Here is a 27,361-nt window from a genome sequence, read left to right on the forward strand (position 1 = left end):
CTACAATATTATTTCTACATTCAATCTACTGTACTTTAGACCTCTATGACTTGTTAGTGCTTGTGACAAGTTTGTGCCTAAAACACCATCAATCTTATCCCCTGTGCCTCCACTTCTTGGTAACCACCATTCTCTCCCTTTTTTAAACAGGTTTGACTTTTTAGATCCCACATATTACTCAGTACTTGTCCTTCTCTGTCTGACTTCTCTTGCTTCCAATTCTCCCAAATTCAACACATAGACATAAGACAATTCCAACTGGAATAACAACAATGTTCTTTTTAGAAATCTCAACAAGTAATTTTAATTTTTACACAGAAGAATAAATGCCTGAAAATAACAAAAGAAATACAAAAATGGTGACTGGGAAGGAAATCGGGAGTGGGGGGGAGAGTTCACATTACAATCAAAGTCACAAAAATCAAGTCAACAGTTTATTCATATAGGAGTTGAGAAGATGGAAGACAAGAAGAGGCAAAAATTCTCACAGAATTCCCTATGATTTATAGGGAATATGAAAATTTAACATATGATAACTGCTATGTTTCAGTTCAGCAGGAGATGGATCACCTACTTAGTAAATAGTCTGGCACAAAGGCTATCTTAAGCATACTCCGATGTGTCTGCCCGTTTCCTGAGCAGACCTGGCCCCTGGACACCCCTGCCCTGCCCTACTCCTTCCCATGGGGCTCCCTTGCTGCGGGTGGTGGCCTCTCTCAAGAGCGAATCAAGAGTAGCTCCTTGCGGCCCTCCCCCATTTCTAGTTGCCTTCTCCTCCCCAGCCCAGAGCCTGTCCTGCCCCACATGGCGCTGGGCCCTAAAAGCCATCGTGCCTGCCCTCTTAACAGGCAAGGACACAGCCCAAGAGACGCAGAGTCGCCCGGTCCACATTACACGTTGATCTGCTGTATGGAGTTTTAAGCCGAGCCTCCAGTGGCCGGGATGCTGCCGGGCTTCCACGGCAGAAGGGAGCACAGGCCCGCCTCAGGAGGCTTGGCTTCTCTCAGAGGTCCCTTGCAGAGAGGGAACGCCAGAGACACGTGAGGATGGGCCGGGGGCGCAGAGCCGGAGGGCCCTGTGTTCTGGAAGGTGTGATGAAGGAGCTGAGAACTCAGGAGCCCACCCACCTCCTCCCGCCTGACCAGACGCTGCCCTGGAGCCAGGAGGGGGCAGGGACCCCTGGGATGGAGCGGGCAAGTGAGGGGCTGGGAGCCAGAGGCAGGAAGCCGCGGAGGCGCACGCCTCAGATGGGCGAGCTCGGCGGGAGCTGGCCTCCAGCTCGCTCGGGCTCCTTCAGGATGCGGCGCAGGCCCCGCAGCCAGGCCTGGTCCCCGCGCCCCTCCTCGGCGCCGGGCCCCCAGAGGCCCCAGCTCTCACGGGGCGCGGCGCGGGGGTGAGGGGCGGCCGGGAGGCTGTAGGCGCGGCCCTCGTGCTCCCACAGGACCCCTTCGACGTGCCGCATGAGCTCCCCCAGCTGGGCCTCCAGCTCGGCTCCGTCCCCCTTGTTGTTGAAGCCGCAGTGTCGCCGCGCGCAGACCACGTCCAGCTTGGCCAGCGCCGGGTTGTCGGTCTCCCGCAGGAATGTCCCCAGCAAGCCGCCGTCCAGGTCTTCGTTCCGCGTGAACACCAGGACGGTGCGGGCCAGGATGCCGGCCCCGAACACCTCCTCGAGGCGCCTGGCCACCTGCTGGTCCTCCTCGGTGAACCGGCCGAGCTGTGTCACCAGGAGCACCGCGTGCGGCTCCGGCGGGGAGCGGGCTTCGGCCTCGCCAACGCCCTGAGCGGTCCCCTGCGGCGCCGCCCAGCGGGACAGGATGTCGGGGGTGTCGATGACCTGCAGCTCCCGCCCTGCCCACGCGCGGCGCCCCTGCTGGAAGGCCTGGGTCACCGGGCGAGCGCTGAGCTTGGACTCGAACACTCTCCTCCCGAGGATGCTGTTTCCCGTGGCGCTTTTCCCGCTCCCGGCTTTTCCCACCAGGATGAGCCTCAGCGTCTGCGGGGTCCCTTCATCCCCGTGCTGCGCTGGAAGCATCAAGAGAAGGTGGGGGACTGCGGTTAGAGCCCGACCCCCGCTTTAGCCTCCCCCAGGGGCAGGTGGTCCGGGTGGGGGCAGGACAAAGGAAGACCAGCGTCTGCATCGGAGATATGCCCTAGGTCCATATGCTTTCCTTCCTTTTCTCCCTTTTTAACTTTTGGGGAAAACATTAAGGTAGAAAATACGTAACATAAATGTACCATTTGAACCATGTTTAGGTGTAGCCTTCAGTATATTCACATTCCTGTGCAGTCATCACTAGGGCATCTCAAGAACTTTCCATCTTCCCGAATGACACCATGGTCATTAAACACTAACTCCCCATCCTTCCTCCCCCAACACATGACATCCACTGCTCTTTCTGTCTCCATGTATTTGACTGTTCTAACGACCTCACATTACTGGATCAGGCAATTTTTGCCCTACTGTGTCTGGCTTTGCATAATGTGTTCAAGGTTCATTCATGTTGGAGCAAGTGTCAGAATTGCCTTCCTTTTTAAGGCTGAGTAGTATTCCACTGTAGGTGTATATATGAATCCACATTCATATATATATGGATTTGGGGGGTTGTTTCAATTTTTTGCTATTGTGAATAATGCTGCTGCGCACCTCAGTGCACATATATTCAGTATCTGTTTCAACTCTATGGGGTATATTCCCCAGTAGTGGAATTGTGGGATCATATGGCAGAACGCCACATTTTATGCTTCTGTTCTGAAACTTCTTCTCAGGCCACCTATTCCCCCCAGGTGGGATCATCCCCTCATGAACTGGGAGCCTGAGCTTCCTCAAGCCCCTCTGGTTGGAGACCCTTCCCAGGAAGAGGGTGAAGCTGGAAACACACGGCCTCTGTGTCCATCCTCCCCTTGCCGTGATCAAACACGCCACATTTCCTTCACGTTGCCCAACAAGGAGTGTTGTGAGGGTGGGGTCCTTTCAGCCAGACCCCCAGCTCCACAGCACAACTCACACTGGGGCCCCAGTCCTAAGTTCCACCGTTGAAGTTTGGGCTGGACACCCTCACCCAGGAGAATATCAGAACCATCAGCTGTGAGTAGATGTTTCATGTCCATCTAATAATGAGGACCCCACATCCAGATTTTAGAAATGACCATGGCTGGAGGGCATGAAGGGAATTCCCTTCTCCTGGCCTTGCAGGTCCCAGGGCCCATAGCACACAGAGAAGCACCAAACCCTAGCTGATTTCCAGCCTGTTCCCAGGGAAGATATTGCTGTGCCTCAGTACAGAGCCCTCAGCCTCTTGAGGCCAGGACTGACACCATCTTCTTCTATTTCTCCCCAGCAGGAATGTGTCTCTCCTGCCTTTCTGCCTTGGTGGGCTGACCCACCCACCAACTCTGACTGGAAGATACCGCCTCCCTCCAGCTTCTGCAGGTGACCTGGGAATGACTGGGAGTTCCCCAGAAGCAGGGAAGGGCAGTGTCCATCTGTACTCAAATGCAAAGCTGGAGGAAGACAGTGGTTTCCCATCTGGGCAAGCCTAGAGACACTCATGCCACAACTTTGGACTTAAAAGCCAAATACATTGAGCATGGAAGAGGAATTTTAAAGTAATACTTAACTCTGATTGCTGCAAAAAGGGTAAATCAGGTGTGAACACTGGGATTGTCGCTTTCCTATGCAGCTTAATATTATGGGTTTCTCCCAATGGCTCAGGCCACTGAAGTTTGTCTAATAAAAACATAGGTGCATGGAACTGCATAATAATTTGCCAATCAGTTCCTTTATCCAGGAAAGTGATGGATTTCCAGCATTCCTAAATTCCTAAGTTCTGTCTCCCCAGGTTAGATGGAAAGTTGAGCCCATGAAAGTGAAGCCCCTGACCCTGATGAAACAGCTTTTGGGGGGAGGGAGCCCCTTGGGAAGACAGAGCCCAGACCTGCGGGCCCTTGATTGCAGCTATGTGTTCACCAGTGCTTTGCAGCCCCCGTGGTCCTGAGAGTCTCACAGCAGAGCCAGGGCGACACCCACAAGGGGCCTGGGGCGAGTCCTCTGTCACACCCACGAACACATCCTTCCTGCCGCTCAGTGAAGGGGCAGTGGCTGTGGTCTGTCGTCCGCTTTGACCCATGGCACCATCAGGGGCCCTTCCCTTTTGTCTGGCTGGGATGAAGGGAAGCCCAACCCAAATGCCCCATAATGGCCACTCTGGTGGGCGAATCTCTGACCGGGGGGACTCCCGTTGCCCCTCCCAGCACACCTCCTGCCCCTCAGGCCCCGGCCCGCCTCTCTCAAGTCCATGTCGGCTAGAAAGTTGTTTTACCTCCTGACCCGCCTGGAGAAGGATCCTGGGATGCGCCTTCTTCAGGTTCCTCCGGGAGAAGGATTTCGAATTCTTCTTCCTCCATCTAGAAAGAAACCATAATGTACTGATGTTTCCTCTGAGCTTTCAGGGGCTCCTGACTTTTGCCTTTCTCTAACCCATGGAAGCTGTTTGCATCGGTTTGTTGGCATGGGACGGATGAGGGGGCGTCTGAGACACCCGCTACCTCCTTTAGGGACCCTGTTTCCCCTTCCTTCCCCTGCACGTGGCCTCCACTTGGGAGGGGGGATTCTGTGATGGGCAGAAATGACCAGAGACGCATCCTGACAGACAGTGTCCTGGGAGCAGTGACCAGGGTGCCGGGTGGATGTGAACAGGACGTTGCTGGAGGGCCTGGTGAGGGGCTCATGGGGCCAGAACGATCTGTGGGGGGAGCCTGGCAGTGGGGGCCACAGAGGCTGAGCGCTGGGGGGTGAGGAGGGCAGCAGACATGCACAGGCTCCCTTTCCATGTGGGGTCCAGTCCTGCCGGGAGCCCCGGGTCCTCAGCACTCAGCTCCAGGCCACCAAATTGAGTGGTCACGCTGCCGGGGCCTCTGTGTCCCCAGAAATGTGGATGCTGAGTCCAAACTACACATTCCTGAGATCTTGTCCCCCTGGAAGATTCCAGGACATTTTACTACATTTTCTAGAGCAATTCCCAGTCCTCTTTGCCAAGGAGGGCATTGTCGCCCACCAGGAACTCCTGTCACCCACTCTAAGGCCCAGAGAGCTGACTGCCCAGCCCCCGGCCTCCTCACCCCAGACCCTGCCCGACGGGGCATCACTGCCACATGCGCCATGCGCCACAGTGTTTTTCTCAACATGGAGCAGATCTGTCACCCCTGAGGTTTCTCAGGAGAAAAGTGAGACTCCGAGCGTCCTGCCCGAGGGTGAGTGGGGAGCTCCAGGCAGAGCCCAAAGGCTGCAAGGTCCTCCTGACTCCCCTGGCTCCTCCCGTTGCTCCTGAAACAGGGGCACACACAGACACTCTCACACAGACACTGTCACACACACACACACTCACAAACATACAAAATATACACACAATCACAACACATACACTGCTCACACACACACACTCACAAACATACAAACAAAATATACAAACACAACACATACACTATTCACACACACACTCACAAACATACAAACAAAATATACAAACACAACACATACACTATTCACACACACACTCACAAACATACAAACAAAATATACACAGAAACACAACATATACACTACTTACACACATACACATACAAAAGTACAAACATACTACACACATACAACACACATGAACACATTTACTCACAAACATGTGAACATACATACACAGCACACAAACACAAACATAAGACACAGAGACCACTCACACACGTATATTCACAACACAGACATTCAAAGATACACACAAGACACCACTCACACAAACACAAACACACATATAAATATACATACAACACATACAAACATAACACACACGGAAAATACACATATATTCATCTATGCACAAATAGACACACACAACACACAGATACACACCAACATAACACACACATATTCATACACATACACACACACACACACTGTGCACAGCACCCCCACAACACGCTCTCAAGCCCAGCACACACACACACACCAGACGCCCACACACAGGCACGCTCACCAGGCCTTGGACTCACCGCCCCACCATCCGCGGGGCAGGAGGAACGCCCGTGTCTGGTGTCTCCAGGGGCCGTGCGCCGGCCTGAACGCCCTATGTCTCCTCTGAGCGCTGACACACCCCAGGCTGAATGCAGGACGTCAGTGACACTGCCCCAGATGTACGCACACAGAGGACATGGCAGACGTGTTTTCAGTAATACGTGATCCGGTGCTCAGCTCAAGAACTGCGTTTAAGAGTGCAGCCATCAGCCTTGAGAAGAGGGAAGAGGAAGTGGCGGAGCCCCCCATCCAGGCCCCCCGAGGCGGAAAGCTCTGTGGGCTGCACTTGTCTGCAGGCCTGGTGGCGACCCCCTCCAGTGTTCTCACCTGGAAAACCCCAGCACAGAGGAGCTCGCAGGCTGCAGTCCATGGGGTTGCAGGTGTGGGACACGACTGAGTGACTTCACTGGTAACATCAACAGAGGAAACAGGAACACGAGTGTTGTTATTACTTTTATCCTGCGTTAGGACAAGTGGAACTCAGAGGCTTAAACCAAAGCAGCAGATCTTTCAGAAAGCGTGCTGCCAGCAGAGTGATTTTTTTTCTGATTTCCTCCCTTTCTGAGAATTCCCCTTCCTGCAGACATCCTCTGTCTTCTCCATCATGACGCTTACTCCCTGACTCTCTCCCTCCCCCAGCTCCTCCTTCAGCCACTCCATTGGCTCCAGGGTCGCCACTTTGCTGATCCTAGATCCTGAGACTTGTCACCTCCATAATCCCATGAGCCACACCGGCCAATTCATTACACATCAGAGTCTGGGTCTAAGCTTTGCTTTCTGTGTTTTCTCCTGCCTTTAGCACATCCTGCAATGTTGTTGAAAGTCGGACATGATAATATCAGATGTGAGGAATTAAGGTGAATAGGCCTGTGGTGTGAGATTTTATGTTGACCTGGCTGGGAGCTGGGCTGTGTTTAATGTCTGCTGGATCTTCATTCTCCTCTGGTGCCCTTGTTTGTCTCCCCAGTTGTCTGTGGGTTTCCCTAAAACCCCTTCTTAAATAGAACTTGTATCTTGCTGTTCACTCCTCTCTATTCACTGTTTTCATCCTGTGTCCTGTGATGTGGGGAGGAGCGAGGAGGGAAGCATTACTTGGGGATTGAATCTTACTCTCTCAGTGGGTCTGTGGGCATCACAACTTTTCTTTCTTTCTTTCTTTTTTTTTGCTTTTCCTTCTCTTCTCCCTCTTTAGGTGATACCGGCCAAGTATTAGTCACTTCCAACTTTTTCCTCTTCATTTTCTCAGAGGATCTTTCTTTTATTTGATGCTTGGACCTCGAAGAACTTTTTCAGTTACTTGAATGCCACATTCCCATCTTTATTCTCTGGAACTGCTGTAAAGAGCTGAAACCAAAAGATTTTTCAAGGAGTGTACTCTGTTATTAAAAATATTTCAATAAATATTTTGGAGGTTTAAGGATGTATGGAGGATTCAAATGTTCACTATTAACACTATTTTAAATTTTTTTTCTAGAGGAAATATATACTGTAGGCAATATTTCTTCTAGACAAAGAAACTGCATGTATAAAATGTAAAGGTGGATGTGAAATTATCATTATTTGTAAATGCTTTGTTTATAAATCTGGAAAAAATTAACAGAGTAAACTGATAAACTATTATGAACAATAGGAGAATTTAGTAAACTGATGGATGCAAAATTAAATAAAAATCATAAAAATTGTCTACCATACAAACAACTGTCAATTAGGTATAACTTGTGATATTTAAAGCAATAACGACAATAAAAATAAAGAAAATAAAAAGTCTGAGAATAAACTTTAAAACTGCATAAAAATCTAATGAAGAAAACTCTGAGAAACTTCCAAGGATGTGAAGCAAACAGAACTCTCCCATGCTTAGTGAAAATGTGTACTAGTAGAACCACTTTGGAAAATGCTCTGTAGTATCTCAGAAACCTGAATATTACACATGGTCAACCTTCCCCATTCTACCCCAAGGTGCAAAGCAACAGAAATGTGTGCTCGCCAACAAAAGGTAATATCCACAATATTTATAGCAGGATACCCAGGATAGCAAACCAATGGACATAGTGTCAATCCTCTCACCACAAAAACAGAAAGAAAGAAAAATGGTAACTATGTGAGGTGATAGACATGTTAATTGGCTTGATTGTGGTGACTATTTCACAAACTATGTATCAAATCATCAAGTTGCATGTACCTTAAACATATATAATTATAATTTGTCATTTATACTCCCAATAAAGTCAGCTGAAAGCTAAAAAATTTTTTTTAAAAATTTTAACTAATATCATGGCAACAAGCTGCATTACTTCATGGCAAATAGAAGGGGAAAAGGTGGAAGTAGTAACAGATTTCCTCTTCTTGGGCTCTAAAGTCACTGCTGATGGTGACTGCAGCCGTGAAATCAGAAGACCATTGCTTCCTGGCAGGAAAGCTATGACAAACCCAGAGAGTGTGTCGAAAATCAGAGACATTACTCTGCCGACAAAAGTCCATATAGTCTGGGCTATGCTCTTCCCAGTGGTCACGTACCAGTATGAAAGCTGGACTATAGAGAAGGCAGAGTGCCAAAGCATTGATGCCTTCGAACTGTTGTGCTGGAGAAGACTCCTGAAAGTCCCTTAGACAGCAAGTAGATCAAACAAATCAATCAACCCTGAATACTCATTGAAAGGACTGATGCTGAAGCTGAAGCTGAAGCCCCAGTATTTTGGTCATCTGATGCAAACATCAGACTCATTAAAAAATTCCCTGATACTGGGAAAGATTGAGGACAGGAGGAGAAGAGAGTATCAGAGGATGAGATGGCTGGATGGGGTCACTGATGCAATGGACATGAACTTGGGTAAACTTGGGAGATGGTGAGGGACAGGGAGGCCTAGCGTGCTACAGTTTATGGGGTTGTAAAGTGTTGTACACGACTGGGTGACTGAACAACAACAAAGTCAGGAGAATAAAGCAACTGATCCAAATTAATGGGGTTATCTAAATTATAACTTTATATTATAAATTATTGGGCTTCCCCAGTGGCTCAGTAGTAAAAAATCCCCCTGCCAGTGGAGGAGACACAAGAAATGCAGGTTCAATACCTGGGTTGGCAAGATCCCCTGGAGAAGGAAATGGCAACCCACTCCAGTACTCTTGCTTGGAGAATCCCATGGACAGAGGAGCCTTGCAGGCTACAGTCCACAGGGTCGCAAAGAGTTGGATACGACTGAGAACACACACATTATAAATTATATATAGTGGGTTTTATTCATACAATGGAATAGTACATAGCAATGAAACTGCATGATTTATTGCTACATATAACAACATGGATGCATCTCAAAACATAATGGTAAGGAAAAAAAAAGAGGTGGATACAACAGAATACCTACTGCATAATTTCATTGAGAAAAGGTACAACAACAGCTAAAGCTGTTATCTATGTTATCCTAAGTTTAGCAAGAGGTCATCCCTAAAATATATAACTGGGGCCTCTAATGTGCCAACAACATTCCGTGTCTTGAACTGTGTACTTGTTACTTGGCTGTGTTCAGTTTATGGCAACTGAAAATTCAATGAGCTGTAAACTTATATGAGCCCTTTCCTCTATTAACACCATACTTCACAGACACACACACACACACACACACACACACACACACACACTCAAAACTGAAAACAACAACAAAAAAAGAAAGTGATTAATGAACACACACACACACACAAGTGCCTGGACCAAAAAATACAACATGCCTGGAAAAAAAAATCATGAAACTCCCCATACATCTTCCTAGGTGTAGTGATGCATTTAATTCGATGCTGATTTTTTTTAAGGCCTCTGTAACTTTGGTTTTGTATTCTAGATAGGGACGTTGGTTCTGAAGTATGAAAGTACACTTGTAAGATCAGCCAGCTTCCAGAAGGACTAAAATAATCTCAAAGGATGCAGTCACCAGAAAATGCCCGGAGCCCTACGTTGCACCACAGAGTTCACAACAGGGTCCGCAGGATGCTAAGGGGGCCCCACCTCCCCAATTCTTCCCCGCTTCCTGCTCAACTGGGGGAGGAAGATCACACCGTGTGCTTGGACGGGTGTCACTGGCTGAGTTCACCAGGAGCAGATTCTGAGATAAAAATGCTGCAGGCGTGAACTTTCTTTAGGAGCGCTCTTGGGATGGAAACCTGTGTGACCCCGAAGGACGTAGGACGGGGCGGAAGGAGACGCTGGGCTGTGATGAGTCACAACGAGGCCGCAGCCGCATCACCTGGCGCTGGAGCTCGGAGGGCGGGGGCAGACTGGTCCAAACTGGGGTCCCTGTGCCTCTGCAGGGACCAGTCCTAAAACGTGAGTGCCCTGGGAGTAGGGGGCGGGGGGGGGGGGGGGGGGGCAACTCAGAAGAGAGGAATCTCTTCAGCTGAGAATAACCCTGAGGGGATGCCTTAAGGCTGTGGAAGGGCTTCAGTCCCGCCCTTAAGAAATAGACCCAGATTGCCCCACGGTCAGTCTCTCCCATCAGGGAGCTTCCACAAGCCGCCTATCCTCAGCCATCAGAGGGCAGACAGAATGAAAAGCACAATCGCAGAAAACTAACCAAACTTATCACCTGAATCACAGCTTTGTCTAACTCAGTGAAACTGTGAGCCACGCTGTGCAGGGCCGCTCAAGAAGGACTGGTCATGGTGGAGTGTTGTGACAAAACGGTCCACTGAAGAAGGGAATGGCAAACCACTTCAGTATTCTTGCCTTGAGACTCCCGTGAACTGTATGAAAAGGCAAAGAGCGACTGAACTGAACACTCCTGCCAGCAAGGAGACTGGGGACTTCAGTCCTGAAGCTGTGGTGGGGGTGGGTCTCAATGGCAGATCATAGCAGATACTATACTGAGCAAAATTTAGATCATTTCACCATCTCCAAAAATGCAAATACAAGAGAGGGTGTGGAACAAAGGGACCCTTTCTACACTGTTGGTGGGAATGTAAATCGGTACAGCCACAATGGAAAACAGTATGGAGATTCTTTAAAAAACTAGAAATGGGGTTGCCATGTAATGCTGTAATCCCACTCCTGGATATCTGGAAAAGACAAAAACCCAAATTTGAGAACATTCATGCATCCAGTGTTTATTGCAGCACTAGTTACAATAGCAAAGACATGGAAGAAACCTAAATGTTCATTATATATATATAATGGACTGCTGGCCATAGAAAAGAATGACAAAATGTCATTTGCAGGAACGTGGATGGAGCTAGAGGTTATCATAGTAAGTGAAGTCAGAGAAAGAAAAACATTTTATATTATCACTTACATGTGGACTCTAAAATACAGTTTAACTTATTTGCAAAACAGAATAGACTCACAGACATAGAAAACAGAGTTACCAGAGGGGATGGTGGGGAGGGATCAATTAGGAGTTTGAGATTAGCAGATAGATACTACTGTATATAAAATAGATAAACAAGGACCTACTGTATTGCACAGGGAACTATATACAATAGCTTAACCTATAATGGTTATTATATATAATCTTAACCTATATATAACCATATATATATAAAGTGAAAGTGTTACTCAGTCATATCTGACTCTTTGCAACCCCATGGACTGTAGCCCACCTTGCTCCTCTGTTCATGGGGTTTTCCAGGGAAAAATACTGGAGTGGGTTGCCATGCCTTGCTCCAAGGACTCTTCCCGATCCAGGGATCAAATCTGTGTCTCCTGAATTGCAGGCAGACTCTTTACTGTCTGAGCCACCAGGGAGGCCTTATATATATTGATTTCTTGTACACCTGAAACATAGCATTATGAAGCAAGTTTAGTTGTCTTTTTGAAAATCGGGGCCACTTCAATGGGTTTTCTGAAGTCAACACTATAATCGAAAGCAATGATTCAGATTTTGGAATCTTAGTAGTTCAGCAGGTACATGGAAGTAAAGGTCCCTGCGAGGCAAAACCGAAGCACCAATCACATTACTGGGAAATGCTTTCTCTTTATATTTGACTACAAAACATAATCTTCATCACTCCACCCAACCTCAGCTTCTTGTGGTCAGAGACTGCAGAGGGAAAGAACACACGTTTCGTCAAATGAAAGCAAATACCAGTTCGGGTAGCTTTCCTGGAGAGAAGCTGAGATCTCACCAGTTCTGCAAGAGAAGGTGAGACTGGCCAAGACAGGGCAATGGAGCTTGTGAGAGGGCTGCGGGAGGGGGCAGAGGGCAGAGGAATAGGTGGGGGCCCGCGTGGGAGCGGAAAGGTTGTAGGAGGGGAAGCTGAGGGATTTATTCATGTGATGTCCACACATCTCATATTTAACCAGACAGGGTTTATTTTTTTTGTTTTTATGCTTACAAAAGTTTTAGTTGTTCTCAAAAGTCTTTATGATATAATATTAGGTATAAATATCATGATATAAAATCATTAATATGCTACCATTGGAAAACAAGACACACCAAAGGAAGGAAAGATGTTCATAAGAAATAGCCTCTAATTTGGGAGTAGAACTATATATAATTTTTATTTATTCTCTTTGCAGACTGCTCTCTATTTCACTGAGTTTCCAAAAATGTGCCCATATTTTAGTGATGAACATTTATCACAAAATGCATTTATCACAAAATGCATGTTATCACAAAATAACATTTATCACAAAAGGTTAGTGTTTTTAGAACATTTAACACTTAAAATATTTTTTTTTCCTGCATGATATACACAAATTTCTGACTCTGGAGCAAGAGTGCACAAACCACCCTCCATAGGCCATATACAGCCTGCCACCCCTTTGTAAATAAAGTTACAGTGCAACAGAGCTACCTAATCCACTTACTAGCTCCCTGTGGTCTGGGGCCACTTTTGTGTTCCAACCAGATTTGACTGGCTGTGACTACAAAGTCTATAATATTGTATTTACTGCTGATCCTTTTCAAATTTGCCAACCCCTGTAGAAGAGTAATAAATGCAATCCTAATGAATGAATTTATACTGTGATGTCATTTTCTTTTTCTTGAAACTATGTCCAATTTCGCATGTGTATTCTGGGAGCAAATGCAACTCAAAAGCAACAGGACAAGCTAGAGGTCATCCTTAGTTTGTAGCATGCATGCATTCATATTCAGAGCCTGACCTTGGTCCTTGATAAACTGATGATTTATTTATTCCAGAAAGATCTTTCAGGACTAAAAACTTATGCAAAATACCTAATGGTTTCCTTTTAGACATTAGACAGTGAAAAAACTGCAGGCATTTTTTAATCTCCTTTCTCCAACCTCCTACTATTTGTTATGTATTATTATTATGTATTATGTATTAGTTTTACATTTTCCAGGAATCTTAACATTCTGTTATGAAACCACTGTTACTACTGTTTCTGTGTTGCTTATAGAAAATTGTGAAGCCAACCCAACCCCCCTATTATTTACTTTTTTCCTTGAGTAACTTGAGAATTCCTTTTTTGTGCTTGGAATGTGATATGTCATATCAAATGAGAATTCAGTGTTAAATATCCTACATCAAGTTTCCAGGGAATGAAATGTCTTCTTTTTCCTAAAGAGTTAGATTTTTGAGGGGGTTATTTTTCCCATTTCAAGGAAACTACTGGATTATGCTTCCTGGGTTTTATTGATTGATTTGTTAACTTCAGCAACAGCAATCCCTTTTAAGTAGGATTTGCTGTTGCTCCTACTCACATTTTAGTTGTTCTCTAACTGTTGAATCTTCTGGTGTTTCAGATTTTCATTTGTTGTGTTTCTTACTAAGGCTTTCCTATTAATAAGACATTTACTTTTGAGTTATATCTTTTCTGACCTCTTTGCTTCTAACTCATTTATGGGTCCTAAAATGATTACACTTTTCATCTTCACTTTGTTTCTTTGAGTCTGCATTTTCTTCTCATTCTTCATTCTGACATCTCCTCTTAGGAATTTTGTTTTTGAGTTTGTAGTCTAATTATAGTCTTTCATAGTCTAAAGCACATGAGGGAATATTCTTTACATTGGGTTACATTCTCCTGTGATTTGATTCCATTTTTATGTATCATATTCATTTATGTGTAGAGAAATAGTGCACAAACATTTTTGTTTAATTTCTTCCTTTTTCATTTTTTGAGTGGTGTTTGCCCAGATGATGCATTGGGCTTTTTTTTTTTTTTTTTGATAACTTTCTGTTTTCTAATTATATAGTATTGTGATGTGTTCCCCCTCTCAGTCCTATGGTCCTATACTTATAGCTATAACTACCACATTACTCATAGTTTTAATTTTTTTAACTTTTATTATGGTAAGAACACTTAAGATGAGCTCTAACCATAAAACAGTCTGGAGGTGTCTCAAAAAATTAAAAATAGAAGTACTAAATGATCCTGCAATTTCAATTTCACTTCTGGGCATTGATTCAAAAGATTGAAATCAGAATCTTGAAGAATCACTAGCATTTCCATATTTATTAGAGCCCTATTCCCAATATTCAAGAGGTGGAAACAGCCTGAATATCCATCAACAGATGAATGGATTTTTAAAAAAATGCATACAGTGGAATATTATTCAACCTTAAAAAAGGGAAAATCATGCCATATGAGACAATACAAATGAAATGTGAGAACAGTATGCTCACTGAAATAAGCCAGTCACAGAAAGACAAATACTCTATGATTCCATTTATATACAAAATAATCAAAGTCATAGAATCAGTGAGTGGAGAGGTGGTTGCCAGAGGCTAGAACATAGGATACGTAATGTATTGTACACTTATTCTTTGTTAGGTGGGGCTGAGCCTGTCTTCATAGTGTACTTTTTAGCCAGTGTATGTTGTGATAATGTTACCTGGAAATCTGTTGTTTTCCTTCAATACAGGTTAGTGACCCCAAGGCAGACCTTCAGAACTGGAAAGCAATTTGGACAGCATTCCATTAAACCTACTCTAATTCTCTTTATTCACTGAAAAAAGAGCCAAATACGAGAGAACTGGTGACTCTGCAAGGCTCAAACAGGTTGACAAGGAAAGATTAGAACTTTGCCTACTGACTTATCATCTAGATTCCCATAAAACTTCACTAGAAGGTGGCTGCAAATATTTTAGGATGCATAGGAACAGAAAGATTATTTTCTAAAAAATATAACCACAATATAAAAGGTAGTATAAATTTTTAATTTTATCAAATATCCTTTCATTAGATTTCATGGATTATCTCATAATTTATTTACAGTTTAGTTTGTTTGCATCAAGAAGCAGAGACAAAAAAAAAGTCCAACAAAATGATCCAAGGTCTTTTTATGCATTTCCAGCCTCAGATTTTAAATCAGTTATTTCTCCAAGAGATCCTGGTTTATTTGAGCAGAAACTGATCCTGAAGACTATAATCTGGGCTGCTCTAATTAGCTCATCCAAGGCATTCTTCTTTTCTGTTACACTATTTTTGATCGCAAACACTTATTTTTGGTTCTTAGCATTTCATGTCTCTGCTTACATGGCCCTTCTGCTCTTACATTAGAGCCCTAGAATATTCATCTTAGTTGTTTTGAATTCCTGGTCTAATCATTCCAAGATCCCTGGGTGGACAAATAAATCTTGCCTGCCATTTCAATAAGTAATGATTGTTGCCCACTATCAAGTCATCAGCATTGCAGCCCCAGACAGTGTGCCCTGAGGGGAATTTAGATTGGAGAAAAACAGGGTACTGGCCCTAAATAGCTAAGATGCATATCAAAAGAATGGTTTCAATGAGCCCAGACTCTAGCATCCTCCCATATGTAGAAAAGCACTATTATCATTAATTTGAGTGTCTGACTTTTTGTGATTAGAAGTAATCTTTTGATGTTTGACCATACATTTTGTTTTCCTTTGTTTTGTTTTCAATGAAGATTCCTATATATCCTGTCTCCTCCACTCCCTCTTTGGAATAGTTCCTCAGATCCATCTGAGAGAGTGTCTCCCAAGCTAGAGTCCTCAGTAATTCCTCAAATACAACATCATTCTCAACTTATAGGTTGAGAGTTTTTGTTTGGTTGACACCTGCCATGTCTAGTTCTGATGCTTGCTCTGTCTTTTCAAATTATGTTTTTTGCTCTTTAGTATGTCTGGTCATTTTTCTCATCAGCTGGACATGATGTCCTGGGTAAACAGAACTGCTGCTGTAAAGAAGCCTTTAGTAATGTGGTGCTAGGGTGGGGGAGGGGACATAGTCTATCATCCTACTAGCACATCTCAGTTCTATTGAACCTTTGCCTCTGGACTGTGAGCCTCACAAGCATTTTTCTCCCCCACTCCGGGTTTGAGCATTCAAGTGGACTGGAGGTGGGTATTTCCCTTTTCCTACCTGAATGGCTTAGAACTGACTGTAGTGGTATATTTTTCTTTCTCTAAGTGAGCTAGGCTCTGATAAAACCCCAGCAGGTCAGGCTCTGCTTTCCTCTGAGGGCAGGCCTTGTTGAGAAGAACAAGATGCTTTGCCCTGTTTCAAAATGATTTGTTTTCCCGTCCCCTGCAGGAAGCACCAGGGGATTTTTTGGATATTTACTATCAGAACCTAGTGGGGCTCCCAGAAGTAAAACTCACAAAAGTGTGGGGTCACTCTGTGACAGGATCCTCCTGGAATTTTAACTCCACACTGACCATCGAGGAACTGGTCAATCCCAGTTTTGCTGCCCCAGCATTGGTGCCCAGGGTGAGTCTCTGCTCTCCTGAGCCGTGACTCCCTGCATGTGCCTGTCTGTTCCCCAGTCTTGGGGGCAGCACCTTACCCTGTCTCCTCAAAGCAACCTCTGAAGTATTCAAGAAAAGTCGATTTTTCAGTCCATTCAACTTTCACTTATTCTTATGATGGAGTTTTGACTTCCAAGCTTCTGACATATAACCGGAAACTGAAAGTCAAATTTATCAATTGGATTCCACATTGCATCTGTATTTGGGGCTCAGTTTCAATGTGCCAGCAAATTTGGAAAACTCAGCAGTGGCCACAGGACTGGAAAAGGTCCATTTTCATTCCAATCCCTAAGAAAGGCAATCCCAAAGAATGCTCAAACTACCCCACAATTGCACTCATTTCACACGCTAGTAAAGTAATGCTCAAAATTCTCCAAGCCAGGCTTCAGCAATACGTGAACCGAGAACTTCCAGATGTTCCAGCTGGTTTTAGAAAAGGCAGACGAACCAGAGATCAAATTGCCAACATCCGCTGGATCATCAAAAAAGTAAGAGAGTTCCAGAAAAAGATCTATTCCTGCTTTATTGACTACACCAAAGCCTTCGACTGTGTGGATCACAATAAACTGTGGGAAATTCTGAAGGAGGTGGGAATACCAGACCACCTGACCTGCCTCTTGAGAAACCTGTATGCAGGTCAGGAAGCAACAGTTAGAACTGGACATGGAACAACAGACTGGTTCCAAATAGGAAAAGGAGTACGTCAAGGCTGTATATTGTCACCCTGCTTATTGAACTTATATGCGGAGTACATCGTGAGAAACGCTGGACTGGAAGAAGCAAAAAGCTGGAATCAAGATTGCCAGGAGAAGAAATATCAATAACCTCAGATATGCAGATGACACCACCCTTATGGCAGAAATTGAAGGTGGACTAAAAAGCCTCTTGATGAAAGTGAAAGAGGAGGGTGAAAAAGTTGCCTTAAAGCTCAACATTCAGAAAATTAAGATCATGGCATCTGGTCCCATCAGCTCATGGAAAATAGATGGGGAGACAGTGGAAACAGTGTCAGACTTTATTTTTTTGGGCTCCAAAATCACTGCAGATGGTGACTGCAGCCATGAAATTAAAAGACGCTTACTCTTTGGAAGGAAAGTTATGACCAACCTAGATAGCACATTAAAAAGCAGAGACATTACTTTGCCAACAAAGGTCCATCTGGTCAAGGCTATGGTTTTACCAGTGGTCATGTATGGATGTGAGAGTTGGCCTGTGAAGAAAGCTGAGCGGCGGAAAATTGATGCTTTTGAACTGTGGTGTTGGAGAAGACTCTTGAGAGTCCCTTGGACTGCAAGGAGATCCAACAAGTCCATCCTGAAGGAGATCAGTCCTGGGGCTCATTGGAAGGACTGATGCTGAAGCTGGAACTCCAATACTTTGGCCATCTCATGCGAAGAGTTGACTCATTGGAAAAGACCCTGATGCTTGGAGGGATTGGGGGTAGGAGGAGAAGGGGACAACAGAGGATGAGATGGCTGGATGGCATCACTGACTCGATGGACATGAGTTTGAGTAAACTCTGGGAGTTGGTGATGGACAGGGAGGCCTGTCGTGCTGCGATTTATGGGGTCGCAGAGTCGGACATGACTGAGCGACTGAACTGAACTGAACTGAACTGAACTTAGAAACGTTTTCCTCACTCTCATGTTTTGAAAGAATTTCTTTGCTTTCTTCAATAGAATATAGTTTTTAACAAATACTTGATGAATTTGGGATACTTCTTGCATTGGTATGAGGAATGAATCCAATTTTATGCTTTTTTCAAATGGTTATTCAGTTATTTCAATACTTCTAATTACAATGTCCATCTTCTCTCCTCTGATATGGAATGTTGCCTTTATTATATACTGAATTTCCCTATGCAAATGAGCATTTGTAGAGATTTTCTGTTGTTCTTCACCCCCCCACACATACAAACACTGGCCTATTTGTGCACCAATACTCTAAGAGGCTCAATGGTGTTATTTACAATCTGGCTTCTCCTTTTTTTTTTTTTTTTTCTAATTCTCATTCCTATAATCACTTTCTCTTCTATTTGCATTGATGGATATCACAGAAACCATTGGAAAGTGAGGTGGAATGATTATAGTTTTAGTGAGAAAGTATTTCTCCACTAAGTAAGTTGCTGGCTTTCAGGATGAGTAGAGAAATAGATAAGAAAGTGTGTGTCAATTCATATTTTATGAAATGTTTTTACTTTGAAAGGCTATATTAATATAGCAATTTTCCTCTTATTGAACCTCCCCCCTCACTCTAGTATTCCAGAGTAAATCCCACTTGGTTATGATGTAACCCTTTTTAAAATGTTGTCAGATTCTGAGAATGCCTCTGGTGGTTCACACTCCCAATATACAGGACCCAGATTCATTTTGGTGAGGGAAATATACCTCACATATCACAATTAAGAGTTCAACTTCAATAACTAAAGATCCTACATGCTGCATTTAAAAAGTATATTGCCAGGGTCCAGCCCCAGCAGGATCCAGGGGAACCCTCAGGATGAACGGCGTTGGCGAATGAGAGAGAGAATGAGACAAACTCGGGGCTAAGTCTGAAGTTTATTTTTGCACGGCCCCTTTATACCCTTAACAACCTCTTTTGGGGGGAAGTGCATATTGCTTACACACAGGTCATCTCAAAACATTACAGCAACTTGACCTTCAACAGAAACAGGATGTCACCCACATACATTCATTCACAAGAGTCTTTCTTATCATTTGGCCTTCAGGCCCTGCTAACATTTTATGGCTTGCACCTGGTGTGACTTAAGCAACTTCAGTAGCCAACCATGTTTTTCTTGTAATTAATCTATTTTCTTTCTAATAAGCATCATCTCTATGGGAACTAGATAGGATTACATTTTTACAGAACAGAAATGCGAAGGACTGCAGAAACAGCAGATATGGCACAAAACAGGCCCTTAGTCTAAAAGTTAACTACCTGCAAGAAGTCGCCAGCTAATCTCTATCTAAAGTATTTTCTATTAGGCACATTTGTGGCTATTATATTTGTGGAGCTTTTCTCACCCCGCAAAGGGGCCTATGCTTAATAGTTTCTTTTGTTAGCATACTGTGCTTAGGATGTTTAGAACAATCATGAGCATTTTTTGCAATGAGAGCACACATTTATCAAACAAGCCAGAATGCCAGCAAAAGGGTTTGAATTGAAGCATTTCCTTCATCCCTGGCCCCTTCATAGGGTAACAGCATCCAGGAGATTTATTAATTAGGGTTTTAAGTTGGTCTTTATTCAGTGAAAGAGGAGCAGGAGAGCTCTCGGCAGGCAACACAAGAATCCACAGCAGGGTAAACAAGAACAACGGCAGAAAGGGGGGAGGATATAGGGTGGGGTAGAGGCCGAGGCCAACCTGGAGGGTCCCTTATCCTAGGCGGCCTCGCCTGTCAGGTTTTTTCCTCGTGACCTTGTCATGGATGGGGTCCCGGACGGCCTTGCCTGCCCGGTATTTTCTTCATGACCTCGTCATGGGTGGGGCATCCCATAATGGCTCCCGGCAATATATCACAATGAAGATTGAAGATCCATGTGCTGGTGTGGCCAAATAGATAAATAAATATTTAAAATAATTTTTAAGATCAGATTCTGTTTTCATTAACACTTTATTAGGATTTTGTATTGATATTCATACATGAGATTCATCTATAGCTTTCTGTTTGATAAAATCTTGGTCAACTTTGTGGCTCAAAGTTACATTTACTTCTTAGAATTTTAAGGTTTACCTTATTTTCCTATATTCTGGAATAATTTAAGTAAAATTGTGATTCTCAGGAATCAAGTCCCCATGATTGCTGAGGGTTTCATGGAATTCTCCTGTGAAACCATGTGAGAGCTGATGCTATCTTGCGAGGAGCTTTTCCACTACTTTCTCTGTTCTTCCTTCCATGAATCCTGTTCTACTTCAGTGTTATGTCTCTGTTGTGTTTTTCAGTTGTTAAGTTGTGTCCAACTCTTTGTGATCCTATGAGCTGCAGCCTGCCAGGCTTCCTTGTCCTTCACTATCTCCCAGGGTTTGCTCAAACTCATGTCCACTGAGCTGGTGATGCCTCCAACCATCTCATCCTATGTCACCACCTTCTTGCCCTCAATCTTTCCCAGCATCACGGTCTTTTCCAATGAGTTGGCTCTTCACATCAGGATGTCCAAAGTACTGGAGCTTCAGCTTCAGCATCGGTGGCCAAAGTACTGGAGCTTCAACTTCAGTATTAGTCCTTCCAGTGAATATTCAGAGTTGATTTCAGGATTGACTGGTTAGATCTCCTTGCTGGCCAAGGGACTCTCAGGGGTCTTCTCCATCACCACAGTTCAAAAGCATCAATTCTTTAGTGCTCAGCCTTATTTATGGTCCAACTCTCATATCCATACATGACTACTGGAAAAACCATAGCTTTGGCTATATAGACTTTTGTCAGCAAGGTGATATCTCTGCTTTTTAATTTGCTGTCTAGGTGTGTCATAGCTTTTCTTTCAAGGAGCAAGTGTCTTTTAAATTTGTGGCTTCAGTCAATATCCACAGTGATTTTGGAGCACACCAAAGTAAAATCTGGTACTGTTTCCACTTTTTCCCCATCTATTTGCCATGGAGTGATGGGACTTGGATGCCATGATCTTTGCTTTTAGAATACTGAGTTTTAAACCAGTTTTTCCACTCTCCTCTTTCACTCTCATCAAGAGACTCTTATTCATCTTCACTTTCTGCCATTAAAGTGGCATCATATGCATATCTGAGGTTGTTGATGTTTCTCTCAGCAATCTTAATTCCAGCTTTGATTCATTCAGCCCAGCATTTCACATGATGTACTCTACACAGAAGTTAAATAAATAGAGTGGCAATATACAGCCTTGAGATACTCCTTTCCCAGTTTTGAACCAGTCCATTGTTCCATGTCTGTTTCTAATTGTTGCCTCTTGACCAATTAGAACCGGAGACATGTAAGGGGGCTTTGTATTCCTATCTCTTTAAGAGTTTTCCAGTTTGTTGTGATCCACATTCAAAGGCTTTACTCTAGTCAATGAAGCAGCAGTAGATGTTTTTTCTGGAATTCTCTTTCTTTTACTATGATCTAGCATTGTTGGCAATTTGATCCCTGCTTTCTCTGCTGACTCTAGTCAATGAAGCAGCAGTAGATGTTTTTTCTGGAATTCTCTTGCTTTTACTATGATCCAGCATTATTGGCAATTTGATCCCTGCTTTCTCTGCCTTTTCTAAATCCAGCTTGTACATCTGGAAGCTCTTGCTTCATGTACTGTTGAAGCCTAACTTGAAGGATTTTGAGCATTACCTTGCTGGCATGTGAAATGAGCACAATCGTACAGACATTTGAACATTCTTTGGCATTGCCTTTCTTTGGGATTTGGATGAAAACTTTTCCCACTCCTGTGGCCACTGCTGAGTTTCCAAAATTTCCAAGCATATTGAGTGCAGATCTTTAACAGCATCATCTTTTAGAATTTTAAATAGTTCTGTTGAAATCCCATCACCTCCACTAGCTTTGTTTATAGTAATTCTTCCTAATGCCCACTTGAGTTCACACTCTAGGATGTTTGGCTTTAGGTGACTGACCCCATGTGATTATCTGGGTCATTGAGACCTTTTTTGTATAGTTCTTCTGTGTATTCTTGTCACCTTTTCTTAATCTCTTCTATTCTGTTAGATCCTTGCCATTTCTGCCCTTTATCTTGCCCTTCTTGGCATGAAATATCCCCTTGTGGGTGAAAGTCATTCAGTCATGTCCAACTCTTTGCAACCCCAGGACTGTAATCCACTGTAGCCCACCAGGCTCCTCTGCTCATAGAATTCTCCAGGCAAGAATACTGGAGTGGGTAGCTGTTTCCTTTTCAGGGGAATCTTCCTGACCCAGGGATCAAATCCTGGTCTCCTGAATTGCAGGCAGATTCTTTACTGTCTGAGCCACCAGGGAAGCCCAGTTATCTTGAAGAGATCTCTAGTCTTTCCCATTCTATTGTTTTCCTCTATTTCTTTGCATTGTTCACTTAAGAAGGCTTTCTTCTCTCTCCTTGTTATTCTCTGGAACTCTGCATTCAGTTGGGTCTATATTTCCCTTTCTCCTTTGCCTTTTGGTGCTCTACTTTTCTTATCTATTTGTAAGGCCTCCCCAGACAACCACTTTACCTGTTTACATTTCTTTTTCCTGGGTATGGTTTCAGTTATCACCTCATGTACAATGTTACGAACCTCTGTCCATAGTTTTTCAGGCACTCTGTATACTGAATCTAATCCCTTGAATCTATTCATCACCTCCACTGTATAATTATAAGGGATTTAATTTATGTCAAACCTGAATGGTCTAGTGGTTTTCCCTACTTTTGTCAATTTACGCCTGAATTTTGCAATAAGGAGCTCATGACCTGAGCCACAGAGAGCTTCAGGTCTTATTTTTCCTACTGTATAGAGCGTCTCCATCTTCAGCTGTAAAGAATATAATCAATCTGATTTCAGTATTGACCATCTGGTGAGGGTCAATATTGGTAAGCACTATTTACCCACAATAGACGTGTGTAATTTAAAATGTCAACATTAGCAGATCTGTTTTCTCAGTCACTGCAGGATTATTGTCTCAACTATGTAGCCTGATGACCATCAAACCCACTTCAGACATTTTATGTTATGATAAATCATAAGGCACCCATTATTGCTTCTAAATATTAGAGTACTTTTACAATAAGAACACCACGTTTATCTTCCTTTGTGCAACTTGAGAAATAAGACGAGGTTAGTTCTGTGTGGCATGTGCAAATTTCAGGACAGTTTTCACATGTCTCACCATGCGGTTGCTTTCCTTCCATACTGAGAGTCTCCATGTGGGACTGTTGTGCTGTCTCCTCCATCCATGCTTTCTTTCTGTTTGAGTCTAGATTACTACTGCTTTTTAATGAGTACTCTTTCATAGGACAGGATGCTAACTACTGCCCCCAGGATTCCTCAAATTCAATTTTTAAACCTGGACTTTTTCGAAAACAAAATGTATATATTACTTTGTTAAATGGGGGGAAAAATATGATAAAAAAAACAAATTTAAACATGCAAATGCTACTTGCATCACAGCAACACAGGAGAGGCATTTAGTGGGAATTAGAATAATAAATAGAAGATATCAAAGAACGAATATCCTCCATGAAAATACTTCACCTGGCTTAGAAGACTTGGAATGATTTATATATTCAGTAGAGTAAGAAATCAGGGTTGGGAATGGTTTCAACTTAATCTAAACACTTTTTCTCTTTTCTTTGTAAGCTATAGCTGACTCGCCTACACTCCAGAGCCTCTGATGTGGACATGGCTGCCGCCCAGGACATCAGTCTGAGGATCGTGCTGGTCGGGAAGACCGGAAGTGGGAAAAGTGCTACTGCAAACACCATCCTCGGGGAAAAAGTATTCGAGTCTAGGATTGCTGCCCACGCTGTTACCAAAACTTGTCAGAAAGCATCCCGGGAATGGAAGGGGAGAGAGCTTCTCGTTGTTGACACCCCAGGGCTCTTCGACACCAAGGAGAGCCTGAACACCACCCGCAGGGAAATCAGCCGATGTATCCTCGCCTCCTGTCCCGGGCCTCACGCCATCGTCTTGGTCCTGAGACTGGGCCGCTACACACAGGAAGAGCAGCAAACCGTGGCGTTGGTCAAGAATCTGTTTGGAAAAGCAGCCATGAAGCATATGATCATCTTATTCACTTTCAGAGAACACCTGGGGGACCAGAGCCTGAGCGACTTTTTGAAGCATGCAGATGTAAACCTACGAAGCCTCCTCCAGGAGTGTGGAGACCGCTGCTATGCCATCAGTAACAGGGGAAAGACAAAGGCTGAGAAGGAAGCTCAGGTGCAGGACCTGGTGGAGCTGATAGACAAGATGGTACAGAACAACCAAGGGGCTTACTTTTCTGACTCCAAATACAAGGGCACATTGGAAAGCCTGAGAAAGCTGGATGAAGTCTTGAATAAAAGATATGCTGATCAATTAGAAATAGAAATCCAAAAAGTGGAAAAGGAGTGTGTTCAAGCATGCAAGAAAATTATGCAGGAAAAAGAGGGGAAAATTAAATTACTAAAGATGGAATATGAAGAAAAACTGAGAAACATTAGGAAGGAGGCTCAAGACAATATATTTAGCCATGTATTTGGTGAAATTATGAAGCTGCTTTCAAGAATATTTCCTTTGTTCAAGAAGTAACTATTTTCTCACAATTTACTATGGTTAGCAAAGCATCTCTCCGGCTCACTCCCTATTGCTCTCCATGACTGCCTCCCCTCCAACAAATACCAACTACAAAATTGCCTAGTTTGAGCTCTGGTTCATTGGACATGGTTCAAAGACTCAAATGAAAGGAATTACAAGGCTGAAATGCATCTTGCATTGAGCATTGGCACTACCTGTGAAACACATTACACAGGCCCCTTGTGAATACTGTGTAAATATCAGCAAAGCTTAAATTCCCCCCCAGCAGCGTTGTTCTCTGGTTGGTGAGAGATGAGATGATAAATGTTTGTTGTTTTTAGCCACTAAGTTTTGGGTAATTTGTTACACAGCAGTAGATAACTAGTACAAGGCGTAATGTATGTTTATGCATATATACAAAATATTTCTTTAAATATTGGCCCCTCTGCTTGCCACTAGGGAAAGGAATTTCAGATTCTGGAAATTGGGAGTGGGAGGAAACTTACTTTTTACTATAGACCCTTAAATCTATTTTAGTATATATTTTACCCAACAAATGAACAAAAAGACAAATAATAACTTTTGTAATAGCCTCAAATAAACAATAATTCCAAAGACCCGTTTCAAAAACAGTTGTCTTATTTGTCTCCACTTTCCTTTTCTAGGGCTGGCTTAAAGTTCTTTTGCCTATAAATTCAGATCGCTCTGTGCCAGATATGTTTCATTTCCCCCTGCAGATCCACTCTCTTCCCTTTTTGGCCCTTTGGCCCTGCCAGGGACCACATGCTGGGGTGCAATGTTCTCTGACTCTCTCTCAGACACCACCAGTGAGGAGGCCAACAGAGGATCTGTGGGAGTCAGAGAATTAGATGAGGACATTTGTCTTCTGGATCCCTCTCTGCCCAGTCCTGTCTGACCAGCTGTCACCTCCAACCAAAGGTCCAGCCACAGGCACTGGGGGCTCTCAGATCTCACCAGTAAAATACGCCTGTTTAGGAGTCCTGTCCTGCCAAGCCTGTGGTGTGTCTGCATCAAAACTCCTGACTGTTTTCCAGGAATCACAGCTTGACCTGAGAATGAATTTTAATTTTCAAAAATGCCCAATCTGGTGATTAAGGTAAATGGTAAAGCTGTAAGAGGTAGCCATAAAATAAAAAGAATAATTCTCTTTTAGGATCCCTAACTCTAAAGTCAATGTTTCAGGAAAAGTTTCAAATGTGTTGTGGGAAGTGGAAAGAGGGTTAGAACACAGGGTATAGCTCAAAGGGGACATGTTTGAGGGATGGTAATAATTTGACAAAAACAAAAGAAAGCTTCGTTTTAAAAAAGTAATTATTGCAAATGCATGCATTATCTCTAGTATGTTTCTTAACACATTGGTCTTGTTTACCATTGGTTTGTCTAGATTTCTAGAAAACTTTAAAAGAATCAGATATTTAAAGGATACAATTTGAGAAATATCAAGAAAATATTTCTTCCCATGCAATTAATAATGCCATTGCTTTCTTTGCTACCTGAAATTCTATAGCTTGTTTATTTATCTTTTTTTATTATCATCTGTTCATTTATATTTTCAAATTTATTGCCATAAAAATTTATGGCACAGAATTCTCTAAAAAAAATGTTTTAATATTTTTGAATACATAGCTGAAATCCTTTTTATAATGCTTAGTATCTTTATTGTGTTCACTGTCCTTTTCATTGCAGTCAGTATTAGCAGAACTTTGTCAGTCATTCCAAAGAATTAACTTTCATTTTCAAATTTTGATATGCTTATTTGTGCTGTCTTATATTTCATTAATTTCTGTTCCTTTCTTTATTATATCCTTTCTTCTGAGTTCATTGGTTTTACTCTGCTCTTCTTTTTTATTGCCTTCTTATATTTGAATATACATATTAAAGATTATGAATTTTCATCTAAATACTGCTGTTGTTGTTGTTCAGTCGCCAACTCATGTCCAACTTTTCGAGATCCCATGGACAGTAGCACCTCAGGCTTCCCTGTCCCTCACCATCACTCATAGTTTGCCCAAGTTCACTTCCATGGCATCGGGGATGCCATCCAACCATCTTATCCTCTGTTGCCCTCTTCTCCTCCTGCCTCAGTCTTTCCTAGCATCAGGGCCTTTTCCAATGAGTTGGCTCTTCACACCAGGTAGCCAAAGTATTGAGCTTCAGCTTCAGCATCAGTCCTTCCAATGAGTGTTCAGAATTTATTTCCTTTAGGATTGACTGGTTTGATTTTCTTGCTTTCCAAAGGACTCTCAAGAGTCTTCTCCAATACCACAATTTGAAAGTATCAATTATTTGGCACTCTGCCTTCTTTATGGTCCAACTCTCACAGCTGTATGTGACTACTGGAAAGACCATAGCCTTATCTATACAGATCCTTATCATCAAAGAGGTATCTTTGCTTTTTAACACACTGTCTGTAGCTTAGTCCA

At 43.4% G+C, this 27,361-nt stretch overlaps 2 protein-coding genes across 3 annotated transcripts; one reads left to right on the forward strand and one right to left on the reverse strand.

Moving 5' to 3' along the window:
* Positions 1-337: 337 nt before the first annotated feature.
* LOC136170383 (GTPase IMAP family member 6-like) lies at positions 338-12,323 on the reverse strand. Its single transcript, XM_065938530.1, has 4 exons — positions 12,176-12,323; positions 6,043-6,236; positions 4,320-4,404; positions 338-2,022 (listed from the first exon to the last, which is right to left on the reverse strand). The coding sequence occupies exons 1-4, from the start codon at positions 12,321-12,323 to the stop codon at positions 1,244-1,246; spliced, it is 1,206 nt and encodes a 401-aa protein (XP_065794602.1). The 3' UTR covers positions 338-1,243.
* Positions 12,073-26,145, forward strand: LOC136170788 (GTPase IMAP family member 7-like). 2 transcript variants are annotated; one of them, XM_065939269.1, is made up of 2 exons: positions 12,073-12,192; positions 24,000-26,145. In XM_065939269.1, exon 2 carries the CDS (start codon positions 24,042-24,044, stop codon positions 24,930-24,932), a length of 891 nt encoding a protein of 296 aa, XP_065795341.1. In that variant the 5' UTR covers positions 12,073-12,192; positions 24,000-24,041; the 3' UTR covers positions 24,933-26,145. The 2 variants fall into 2 exon arrangements, with proteins under 2 accessions (XP_065795341.1, XP_065795342.1); XM_065939270.1 differs by having other exon boundaries at positions 12,087-12,192; positions 24,006-26,145.
* The last annotated feature ends 1,216 nt before the right edge of the window (positions 26,146-27,361 follow it).

Source organism: Muntiacus reevesi, chromosome 6 (assembly GCF_963930625.1).
Source record: "Muntiacus reevesi chromosome 6, mMunRee1.1, whole genome shotgun sequence".
Classification (NCBI taxonomy): Eukaryota; Metazoa; Chordata; class Mammalia; order Artiodactyla; family Cervidae; genus Muntiacus; species Muntiacus reevesi.